The sequence below is a fragment of the Chinchilla lanigera genome, unplaced genomic scaffold (genome assembly GCF_000276665.1).
Source record: "Chinchilla lanigera isolate Chin_1 unplaced genomic scaffold, ChiLan1.0 scaffold00030, whole genome shotgun sequence".
Lineage (NCBI taxonomy): Eukaryota > Metazoa > Chordata > Mammalia > Rodentia > Chinchillidae > Chinchilla > Chinchilla lanigera.
Window position 1 is genome coordinate 10,703,172 of NW_004955431.1, and position 12,790 is coordinate 10,715,961.

A 12,790-nucleotide genomic window follows, 5' to 3' on the forward strand; every position below is an offset into this window, starting at 1 on the left:
TCAGCATGGAGATTCTTCAAAAAACTAAAACTAGAGGTTCCATTTGACCCAGCTATCCTCTAGCTTGGTATCTACATGAAAGAGCTAAAAGTATCATACCATAGTGATACATGCATACCCATGTTCACAGCAGCACAATATATAATAACTAAACTTTGGAAACACCTCAGATGTCCATCAATGGATGAGTGGATAAAGAAGATGTGGTTTTCTTTAATACAATGGAGTACTGCTCTGCCAAAAAGAAGGATAAATGAGGTATTTTAAGTAAATGGATGCAACTTGAGACCATACTTTTAAGTGAAATAAATCAGATACATGTATAAATATCACAGTTTCTTTTGTGTAAGGTACTGAAAGTGTAAATAAAGACCAAAATGGATGACATAGTGTGAAACAGGAAGAAAATGTTCAAATGGTAAGTGGAACAAAGGACGGGAGAAAAGGAAACGAAGAAGGGAATAAAAGCAAAAAAATTGAAAACAAAGATTTTGTAAATGAGGAGAGAAAGAAGGGCTAAAGGGAGTGAAGGCAAATGGGGAAAAAAGACGAATCAAGATACATTATGTACAAGTAAAATTCCTTACGATGAATGTGATCATTATATATATCTAAGCGTACCAATAAAAATTTTTAAAAAGAGTGTATTGTTTAGTTTCCATAATTTCTGTGTTTTCTTTTGTCACTGATTTCTAACTTCTTTGTGTTATGATCTAATTATGTGCAAGGTCTAACCTCAGTTTTTACATTTCCTTATAGTTGCTTTGTTGGTTAGCATGTGATCAGTTTGGATAAAGTTTTATGTGGTCCTGAAAGGAATGTGCATTCTGCTGCTGTTCGGTGGAACACTGTAGACATTGTGCCTATTAAATCCATTAAATCTATTTTATTCAAAAGTTTAGTTCAAGTCTAATTTTTTTGTCATTTTGATTTGTGTATGTGTAATAGGGTACTGAAGGCCCCCTCTACAATTGTGTTTGTGTTTATCTTGTCTTTTATTTCCAGTAGTACTTATATTCTAAAGTTCGGTGTGCTCTTGTTTGGTGCATATATGTTACTAACTGTTATCTGCTCTTGTTTAATTGTTCCTTTCACAAACATGTGACCTTTGACTCTTGGGTTTTGCTGTAGTCTACTTTGTCTGAATACAGGACAACTACATATTCCTTTTTTCAGGTTCTTATTTCTTGGAAATTTTTGTGTTAAATATGGTCCTGTATACAGCATACCATGGGATTTTATTTCTTGGTCTGTTCTTCAAGTTTGTGTCATTTGATTGGAGAATTGAGACCATTCACACTGAGAATTACAGGTACAGCCTTAATCCTGCCACTGCCTTATTTTCCTGTTGCTGGTTCCCTATTTTTCCCTTCTACTTAATGGCTTACCCTAGCTGATATATTCATTCTAGTAGATTTTTGGGGGATTGTTAACTTCACTGTGTCTTTGTAGGATATCCTTGAGAATTTTCTGGAGTGTGGGTTCCATGGTCATGAATTTTTTTCAGATGCTCTTAGCCATAAAAATGTCTTTGTTTCTCCATCAATTTTTTTTTATTTTAAAGACAGGAAAAAATAAAAATACAACAGAGTTTCAAAACAGGTTAGTAGGAGAGTTACAATAATTAATACATTGCATATTGTTGTCTTTGTAGTAGTCATTCACAGTACAAGATGTAGACATGGTATCTTGTCCAAACAATACTAGCCCATACCTTTCTTTTCAATGAACTAAGAGAAAATGGCTGTATAACTATCTTAACTATCTTGTTTATAAATATATTTTGCAGAATACACCAGCCTGGGTTGGAATTTTTTATTGTAGGATTTGAAACACTTTGCTCTAAGCTCCCCTGGCCTTTAATATTTGTGTTGAAAAGACTGCCGTAATTTTAATGGGTTTAGATGATTCACTGGTCTTGTCTAATGTTTTTTAAGATTCTATTCTTGTCTTGCACTTCTGGAATTTAGAGAATTGTGTCATGGGGCATTGCTTTCTGATTTTGGCTCTTTGTGGCTCTACATGCCTCACTTATCTGTATGTTAAAGTCTTTCTCTTTATTTGGAAAGCTTTCTGCTCTTATTTCAGTAAACAGATTTTTTATGCCATTTTTGCTATCTTCTGACTTTTCATTAACTCCAACTGATCTCAGATTAATCTCTGTGTCACTTAGGAGTTGTTGAATCCATTTTTCATGGTCTCTTATTATTTGTAAGCTATTTCTCATTACTTGATCACCAAAAACAGTTCTAATACTGACACTGTTCTCACATTGGTCCCTTCTGCTTCCCGTGCAATTGTATAATTATTAATTTCCTAAATTTCTGTTTGGAAGCTTTTTATGGACTCTTAATTTTCTTCTGTGCAGGTCATTCATATTTTGTATGATTTTATTTATCTCAGCTAGCCTTTTATTAATGTCTTCAGTAAACTCACTGGTCAGTTTATTTATTTGGCCCATTATCTGTTTACTTATCTTTTCTGTGAGCTTGCCAAATACCTTATTGGTTGTGGATGTATTATCTCCCTGGATTCTATTTTCTATAATTTGGCTGAGTGGCTTTTCGTTTCTTCCATTTCAATATCCCATGCATCAAGTTTGGGGAAACTGGGAGTTTTTGGAGGCATTTTGTTGGCCGGTCTATTCATGTATGTATTTTTTGTACTGGACTTAATGTCAACAAATGCAAAGCATGGTTGCTTCCTATGGAGGGCAGGGTCAATGTCCTTTCCATACTGAGCTTACACTTTTCAAGGGAGTCTATTTCTGGCTCACTCGGTCTCTATGGCAGTCTCCTGTGGTTGTGTCTCACCCAGTCACTTCAGCACTGACAACTAGAGTCCCTCAAGTTGTTGGCCAGGTCTGTACTTTCTCCATATGTCTGCTGGCTTCCAGCCTTAACCTCTCTTCCCAGGTGTTGTCCTCCAGGATAAGGCTGGCTGGTTAGTACACCCTCTGTTGCCCTACTCTTAGGGGAAGTAAAATGTATTGTTAGCTTGGAGTTGATGGATCTTGGCAGGGGGTGGGAGGCGTGTGTGATGTTCAGCACTAGCCTGCTTGCTCGCACCACAAGACTGGTACATGCCTGCTTATTGCTTTGGCTATCTCTTAATTATGTCCAGGACTAATCTAAGAAAGCTTTCTTTTTCTATAGTTGCACTTTTTGAAAACACTAAAACTCTACTTGGTGGAACACATGCCTGAAGACTAGTTATAGTGCCCTGTTGTTCCACTGCATCAAGATTTCCAACATCTTTATCACAGCAATCTTACTGTATATGTGTTTATCTAATGCCCCTCCCATACCTCATGCCTAACCATATCTATTTTGTTCACATGCTTTCTACTGTATTTCTTGGTCTTATAATAGTGTTTGGTACATAGTAGGTGCTCAGCAGATATTTCATCACACATACATGATTTATTCTTGTAAATTAAAACAATTCCCGTTTTAATTTTTATTCCCCAAATCATCCTTAATTAAGGAACAATTGCTATGAAGAATGGAAACACAAATTTATTAAAGTTAATACATTTTTATTTAAGGAGTTTCACATGTGATTCCTTCCAATGCTCATCAAGGTCATCTTTGTTTCTCTAAAGCTTCAGTCATGATTTATCTTTAAGAGAGCTTTGCCTCAGTTCTTTTATTTGGGCTTCTTTTACCTCCATCTGAATTTGTGTGTGTGTGTGTGTGTGGTGCCAGGAATTGAACTCAGGACCTTGTGCTTGCCAGGCAGGCACTAATACCACTGAATTATATCCCCAGCCCCTCTCCATCTGAATTATAGACATGGTGAAGAATATTTTAAAGTTGCTCACTTACAGTCTTTGAGATTTAATTTCTTTAAGGGAGGGTACTTTAATGTTTTCATCTTTTTTTTTTTTTGGTACCGGGAATTGAACTCACGACCTCACACTTGCGAGGCAGGCGCTGTGCCACTGAGCTATATACCCTGTCCATATGTTCTTTTTACAGTAGATGGATTTTTCTGGTTTTCAATTTTTGACACCTCATTCTTACATGAATGAGTTCAAATAATATTCATCCCAAAGCTATCACAGGCAAAAATAATACATACCTATGAGATATATTTTACAGTACCTTTAACACCAGATATCACATTCTCTAGATACAAGCCTTTTGTAAAAAAGGCCATTTTCAAGTATCAGTACCAGGTTAATATGAAACTTGCAAAACTAAATAACGTATCTAATATTTCCCTTACATCTAATACTTTTTAATGATCATTTTGCAGTCCTAGACTCTAACTTTAGAGATATCAGAGTGCCATAACTTTAAACTCTCTTAGGTGAAATATTCTTTCTTATGTGTATCAAAACTCATAATGAACAATGAGTTCTGAGTTACAAAAGAGGATTTATTTATTATACCTATTTTTTTTTTTTTGTCCAAAGGTTAAATAAAACACACAAAGATCCATGAAACAAATTTAGAATGGTACAAATAACATTCTGGTGAACGTTTCTGATTAACAATTCTTAAAAGATTGTAACTATAAAAATAAACCCCAATCTCTACCAACAAATCGTAAGACTGTATTAAAATCTTAAAATCTGTGCTATTAGCAAATTTTCTACCACTCTCCTTTTCTAAATCAGTAATAATAATAGTAGCTCAAATTGTGGAGAAATGATTCTTTTAATACTTGGGAGAGCTACTGATGGTAAGACATTTTTTTTCTTTCACTCCCAGTTCAGTAGCAATGTTAGTATGTATGTTAATCTAGAGTTTTTCTTTTGAAACTGACATGATGCTTATTAGCCTTTTTTTCTTTTTTCTCATTACCTGAAAAGAATTATTACCAAGTTTCATCAGAGTGAGATTTTATAAGAAATAGTAAGCACTCTTCCAAAAATATTATTTGTGTTATAAAAGTTTCTACTAGGGGCTGGGGATTTAGCTCAGCAGCAAAGCGCCTGCCTGGCAAGCGCAAGGTCGTGAGTTCGGTTCCCGGTACCGGAGAAAAACCAAAACCAAAAAAAAAAAAAAGTTTCTACTGCCAGTTATGGTGGCTCATGCCTCTAATCTCAGCACTGAGCAGGCTGAGTCAGGAGGGCTGCTATGACTTTGAGGCAGACTGAGCTACTTAATACATTCCAGGCCAGCCTGGGCTAGCTAAACAGTGTGTTCAAGACCAGCCTGAACAACATGGTGGGACAAGGTCTCAAAAACAAACCAGTTTTTTTCCTGCATCTTTAACACTGCATCAGAAGAAAGTTTATCTTCAATTTTAAAACTATTATTATGACTAAAAATGATTAGATCAAGGGATATCAAAATGAGAAATACACAGATGAGTTCTTAGAAAAATGGGCTATTTTTCAGAATATGGTCAGTGAAAAATACTGAATAATATTGTAGCATTCAAGTTAGTGTTTTTTAAAACTTGGGCTTATGTACCATATATAATTTTCTAAAAAAACACTATTTCATGATCACTGCCCCTTGAAGGAAAAGGTAAGTTTGACATACCGTAAGCATTATATCCTTATTAGTCTAATTAAATCCACTTCCAAGTAAGAAATAAGCAGGTCATGGTAAAATTCAGTAATTATTTTTCATAGAATGCACTGCACTTGACAGGAATTTCAAATTATGAAGGATGCCGATTTGGGGCTGTTAGAAGTCAAACATGTCACAGAGTGGCAGTTACACCACCTTACTGTATCCACTGCCCATAAAACTTTACAAAAATTATGGTTAAGAGCTATTTGTCACAAATTCATAAGTACAGCAATTCTTTAAAAAATAATTTTAGTTACAGTGTTTTAACACTGATACAAGTAATTCCTACCCAGTATCTTTATGCTTTTCCTATTTAACCCCCTTCCCACCTGCGGCTGGATACAGAGTATGTGCCGGGCCGTGCGCACACAGAACTACCTCACGTGTGCTGAGGAAGGGCTCAGGAGGGAGGCCTGGGTGCAGTGCTGAGGCAGACGGGGTGGCCGATGGGGCTGCGCATTGGCTTCATTTGATCTGTGTAAAACACCTTTACCGTTTGCTAAGTTGGGGCTCCAATCTCACAAAAACTTTATAAATCTCATTTTTACTTTGGTCTACAATATTTTCTCCAAAAATTAAATGTGTTTATTTTAAATTGTTAATGTCTGCGTACGTGTGTGATAAAATATTTAGCTACAAGATATTTTCTCGTATATTTCAAAAACAGATGGTAGGAAAGAGCAGTTGCCAAGTTGAACAAATGTACACTGAGAACTGCTCAAAAATTGCAAAATTAATTACCTTCCTTCATTGATGAGCTCAATAAATGCAAGTCCTGCATTCTTCTGAATAGAATTCTGCCATTCCTAAAAGGAGAAAAAACAAACTGAATGTGAGGAAAATGAACATGCAAGTGACGGTAACGTCCAGTTTAAAGAGCGTGTTGATGTTACCTGAAAAGAATTATTACCAAGTTTCATCAGAGTGAGATTTTATAAGAAATAGTAAGCACTCTTCCAAAAATATTATTTGTGTTATAAAAGTTTCTACTAGGGGCTGGGGATTTAGCTCAGCAGCAAAGCGCCTGCCTGGCAAGCGCAAGGTCGTGAGTTCGGTAACTCCCACAACGTATTGATCCCAAATGTCTTTATAACAAATGGTAGTTTGCAGGAAATCAAATCTTTGAATTAGCCCTGTATCCCTTAGCTCTGAAGGTACTTTCAAGTGCCCAAAAGGTCCACGACTTGTTGCTGGCTGTGATGGAAAGCAAGAGGGCAGCACATTGGCTCTTAGCACCAAGTTTCCCTCCCAGAGATCGTGTGACCACCCAAGCACCAGACAGATTCAAGTTGGAAAACTTCAAGCCCTAACAGAGGGTTCTTCTGTTGAAATTATAAAAAAAAAAAAAAGAAATATATAGACAATATATTTATTTGGAAATGAAATATCCTAGTTATAGGAACATTTAATATGATTGAAACCTATAGTAAAAAATAATAAATTCTTTTGAAATTATAAAAAAAAAAAAAAGAAATATATAGACAATATATTTATTTGGAAATGAAATATCCTAGTTATAGGAACATTTCATATGATTGAAACCTATAGTAAAAAATAATAAATTCTTTTGAAATTTATAAAAAATACTAAATATTAAAATGATACCTAAATATACCGCATTTGTTTTCTTTGCTAATTTAGATTTGTGAATCTGGCAGTGGCATGGGCTCAGGAACACCATTATAAACATAAATGATTGTTGTATAGTGTTTTAAATTAGAAAAACATATTGCTGATTTTGTAACCTTCTCATGGAATGTTTAAAATATTATTTAAAAATCTGTCTTGGTTATTTATTTATTGGTACATTTTAGCAATTTCAAAGTTTTGTTTTTAAAATATAGCTGGTAAAGAAGTTTTTCACACTGAAATTTATATCCCTCTCAATAGTTGCTTAAATACTCCTTTAGCTCCCTCAACACACACACACACACACACACACACACACATTCTTATTAATTACCGGCATAATTCACTATAGATCATGTAGTGGTTTTCCTAATAAGGAGCTGGCCACACAGAGGTGATCACATGCCCTTTCCAGACACTAGAAACTCAGAAGTTCAGTTTCTCTGTCAATACTTCACTTTACTCGTGATCTCATTCCCTTTTAAGGCTTTGCACATGATCTAGGAAAAGACATATATAACCCATGGCAGTTTATAGGCACTGGCTTCTAGCTACAAAATACCCAAATGAGATGACTATGATTCCATTTTATGGAATTCACTTAAACTTTGAAGTTGTTTCTGTTAAAAATGGTAACAGGGAGCTCTTTTTATACATTTTAACAAAATGACTTACTACCATTCTCCTTATATTTCCAATACATAAACAATATTTATTGCAAATGATGATTCCATAAAATATTCAATTTTCTCAAGAATACATGACATTTATTCTAATATTACAGAAACTGGCTGGGTATGAGGGTGCATGCCTGCAATTCCAGCACGTAAGAGGCTGAGGCAAGACAATCAACGTGAGTTCGAGAACAACCTAGGTTACATAGTGAGTTCAACGCCAGCCTGAACTACATAGTGAGACCCAGTCTCCAAAAATCCAGATGAGAGACAGAGACAGAGAGACAGAGAGAGACAGAGATAGAGACAGACAGAGAGGGAGGGAAAGTGAGCGACAAAGAGGGGGGAACTTATTCTATGTAAGAAGATCTACATCACTGTGAAGAATAGATTCTTACAGACAACTTCAGCATTTTTTATAAGCTACACATGTATACTAAGGTTTTTCTATCAGAAAATGCTAAAATGAATAGAATATTTAATTACACTTTACAGAATACATATTTAGGCATTTTAACGCACTCCAAATTATAACCGAACTCTGTTCAGATTAAATAAAAAATATGCAATATGTGTTTAGCCTATGAAATGCTATTTTACACCTTTAACACAGGAATAACAGAAATAGCAATAAGCTAAGGTTAGGCTGTTAGTCATAAGAAAGCCTATGAAAATATTTAAGACTAAGAAATAGGTATTTTAAAAAGGTAGTGGTATTTATTGTTTGTTGAGCCCGAGGAAAAAGTAGATTTTTTGACACGCCTCTTCACACATGAGACAGTAAGAGTCTACTAGGGCACTTTGAGTGAGAAACTGGAAATAGGAAGGATTACGAAGTGTACGTACCAGGGTAGGATGAAGATTTGGGCTTAAGGGCTAAAGTACAAGGGTGGCAACAAGTAAGTCACTAAATTTTCAACATGGAGGACTGAGAAAATGGTAATATTATCATGAAAACACTGAAGAAAGGCACTTATTTGGAAAAAATCAGTCTTACCTTCAGTTAGCATTTGTTGGATTTTGAGTGACAATGGTACATCAAAAAGAAATGTGGACTATTCAATCATTTACATAGAAATCTTAATAAAGGCATAGCATTAAGTGAAAATCTCCTCAGAAGAATAAACAAAAAGAGGATTAAATGACCTAGGATGAATTTTGAAGCATTCACATTTTTATGACAGAAAAACAAGCATTTGAAGGTAACAGGAAAATATCTATGGAAATTTCAGAACAGAAGCAGACATACTGCATTATTCAAAAGACAACACTTCATATACTCCTTCATATATCCAACCACATCCACAGGAAAACAGAATGCTGAAAGAACCCTTTCATCATAAACACTACTTTAAAAGTCATTACGTGAAGTCCTATTGGCAGTCTGACATGACAGACACGACCAAAATAATAGAAAAAAGAGATACTGAAGACGGAGGTGGGGAGACAGTAATGAAACGTAGAAAATGAGAGACAACAAAGTAACAGAACAAGAACTTTACTAATACAATCGGTACACATTAAAATACTGCAGACATTTTAAAAAAGCTTTGAATGTAAAGATGTTTTTTGGGTGCGGGGGTACCAGGAATCAAACTCGGAACCTTGCATTTGCCAGGCAGGCACTGTGCCACTGAGCTATATCCCTGGCCCAAAAGATGGAAATATTTCCCAGAAAATACAACAAAAAGATAATGAAGTGCAATTAAAAGAGTCAGAAAAAAAAAAGATAAAGAAATAAGGAAACTGGAAGTTTTGCCTTTGGAAGGCTAGTATCCAGTGAGTAGGATTTTAGGAATAGCAAAGAAGAAATAATGGAAGTTAGACAATTATTGAAGAAGTTCAATTTTTTCTGCAGGCATTAAATATATGACATAACTTCTCTCACCAAGGGATATCATCATAAAATTATAGAATGTCAGAGTTAAGGAAAATCCTAAGCAGGAAAAAAAAGTTCAGACAAATTATCAAAAATTAGATACTATATTTTTCATTAGCAAAACTGGAAAGCAAAATGAAACAGTGCCCCCCAAATTCTGAGTAGTGTAACACAGCACAGAGCATACTATGCTGCTAAGCAATAAGATGTGGGGTGACAGAATAAGCGCTTTTCAGATATTCATGAGAGAGTTTTTCTCATCCATTCTCATTCAAGAACTGCAGGTCTTCTCTGCCAAAATGAGAAAGTATATTAAACAGGAAAGAAAAGAAAATACTGTGATAGTACTCAAATCTCCCAGGATTATAAAAGGTTTAAACTCAAATTCTGTGTTTTGCTCAAGTTCTGCATTTCATTCTCTATTATTGTAAGTTTAATCTGGGAGGATCAATATCATAGCCATTGTTTGGAAAATTGCTGGCAATCAAGAAGGAGAGAAAGGAAGTTGCTTTACTCACAAACTCACTTTCTGTAATTTCTGTCCCAAGATTAACACCTATCACTTTTGCCCAGACTGCACTGGCTAGGGAAAGTCACACGACCATTCTCTAGAGTAGGGTAGCATCAACACATCAAGTCCTCCAAAAGGATAGACTCAAAATTATGTGACCAACTCTATATATTAGCCCGTAAAAAAGTCAAAAGAGGAAGAGACAAGTCTAAGAAACAATAGAGTGAACAAGGAGAAAGGTAATGAGAACTCTCAAATAATAGTGAATACAAGTACCAAGACAAGTACCATTCACTCTCAAATAATAGTGAATACAAGTACCAAGACAAGTACCATTCACTCTCAAATAATAGTGAATACAAGTACCAAGACAACAGTCAAGACAAGCCTGAGAGAATACTTGATGTACATTGCATATAGACTTTTACTTACGTTGAAAGGTTGGGAAAATTTAGTGGGCAATCAAAGAGGAAAGAGACAACCCCAGAAGACTTGTTTAAGGCAAAAAAACAAACACAAAAACCTTGGATAGTTCAGCAACAAATGCTATTTATAAGAAAGGGTGATACACTGCAAAACTGTGATATAAGTATAGTGGGAAAAATGCTGAGAAAAGTAGCAATTTCCCCCCTTATTTTTTTAGGAGTAGGTAGGGGCAGTATATCAAGAGGAAATGTTATAATAAGGTAAAAAATATTTAAAAGTGAAAAACCAAATAGAGCATGGAATGGTGGTTACCAGGGATGGGGTGGGAAGTCAGGTGGATTGGAGATGCTGACCAAAGGATACAAAATTGCAGTCAGATAAAAGAAATAAGAGATCATGTATGAAATGATGACTACAGTTAATTATATTGTATTCTTGAAAAGTGCTCAGAGAGTGGATGTAGGCTTATCATGAAACTTATGACAGATTATGTATACGTTAATTAATTTAGTTATTCCAAAAAGTATATATAATTCAAAACATGTTTTACATGATACAATTTCATTTGTCAATCTGAAAATAATAAGAAAAAATAAATATTATCATTGCAATGAATATGTGCTTCTTTTCCTCTAAAATTCCTTTACAGATAATATCTGTTGGCATATATAATTCATATTTGTATATGTAATGTATATTTGTTTGCAGAAGCAGGTAAAATAACTCCTGAATTCATGCATTGTAATGCCATTGAAAAACTTCATAAATGAGTTGAAGCCTTTCTCAGAAGGCCTAAAATAATGGGGTTGTTCTCCTTCCAAAATTTCTTATCCGAAGAGGCCACAGAAAAGAGGGCGGTGGAAATCTTGTCAAAGAAACATTTGTTGAACCTTTTTTATGATGGCTGAACTATGTCACTTTCTTATGTTTTGTCCCCAGTTTTTCAGACTTTTTTGAATATAAGCATTAAAGCACAGCACTCCACGTGTTGTATAGAGCACACTGTCAATTTTCCCACGTGGCGGGAAAGCCAGGTATGATGATGATGATGACGACAGAAGCCAGGTTCCTAGATCTGGGACTTGAACACTCCCGATGAAGGCGGCTGCCATCAGGCAGGTAAGTGAAAAGGAACTAAGAAGACAGGTGAGTGCAGAATACAATTACCAAGAGTTTTATAGTGAGATCAAAGGGGAAAGAATAAGACAGGATACTGAGAGAAAGACAGGCTTAAAGTTCTTAAGATGAAGACACCATACAAAAGAAGAGAAAAAGACAGATCTTGGTTATGTGAGATAAATGGGAAAAAATTGTGAAGAAGGTGTTTTTGAAAAGGGTGTTTTTGAAAGGGGGTAAAGACAGTTCTTTTTTCAGGAAAAACAAAAATGTGGAAATTTTCCTTTATTTTTCATATATAAATTTACTCTGGTTAATATTGAAGAAGGACTCTAGGTTCAAGTAACACAGATATTATTTCATTTTCATGAGGTTGTAAACTCCTTGGCGTTACCTGTTTGAGTCTCTTTGAATAGAAATGTGATTTTGACTCTCAGTGTGAGTTTAATTTTTAACACCTGCTACAGTGCAAACACTCTAATACCAAGTATCACTGATTAGTAATCTATTGATAAGCAGACATTAATGTGAGATTAATTCAACCACTTTATTACATCCTCAGCACAATGTTACTTTTATTAATCCCAGAATATGACTCTGAAATTGAATACATTATGTTTTGTGACTTAGATCTCTCTACATCATAAACTCCTTAATAGAAAGATGTTACTTTATTTGTATTTATTAAGTGGTATGTATCTGGCACATACTATAGATGATCAGTGTACTTTTCTTGTTAAACAGAGTTTAATCCTAAATCTATGGTATTGTTTAACTCTGTGGTTCTCAATTCTGGTTGAACACAATAATCAACAGGAGGAGTTGTGAGCAGCACCAACTGCATCAGAACAGTCTCTAGGGACAAGGCCCAGGCACCAGAATTGTTCTGAAGTGCCCAGCTGCTCTCACAGTAATGTCAGCGCACTGTTTCCTCTGTGAGACTGCACACAAAGCATCAAGCTACCTCACTTGCTCGCTGAAATTATTTATTTGTTAACAAGTGATGTATATTTGCCTCTAATTT

General features: G+C 35.1%; 1 protein-coding gene across 7 annotated transcripts in view; it reads right to left on the reverse strand.

Annotated features, from left to right (window-relative positions):
• The window catches only part of Nbea (neurobeachin), a gene marked incomplete at its 5' end in the record, with an annotated part of 638,824 nt that overhangs the window by 324,111 nt on the left and 301,923 nt on the right, over positions 1–12,790 (reverse strand). For all 7 annotated transcript variants that reach the window (XM_013515839.1, XM_013515836.1, XM_013515838.1 and 4 more), the window contains 1 exon segment: positions 6,273–6,337. In XM_013515839.1, the coding sequence (XP_013371293.1) occupies positions 6,273–6,337 (65 nt within the window).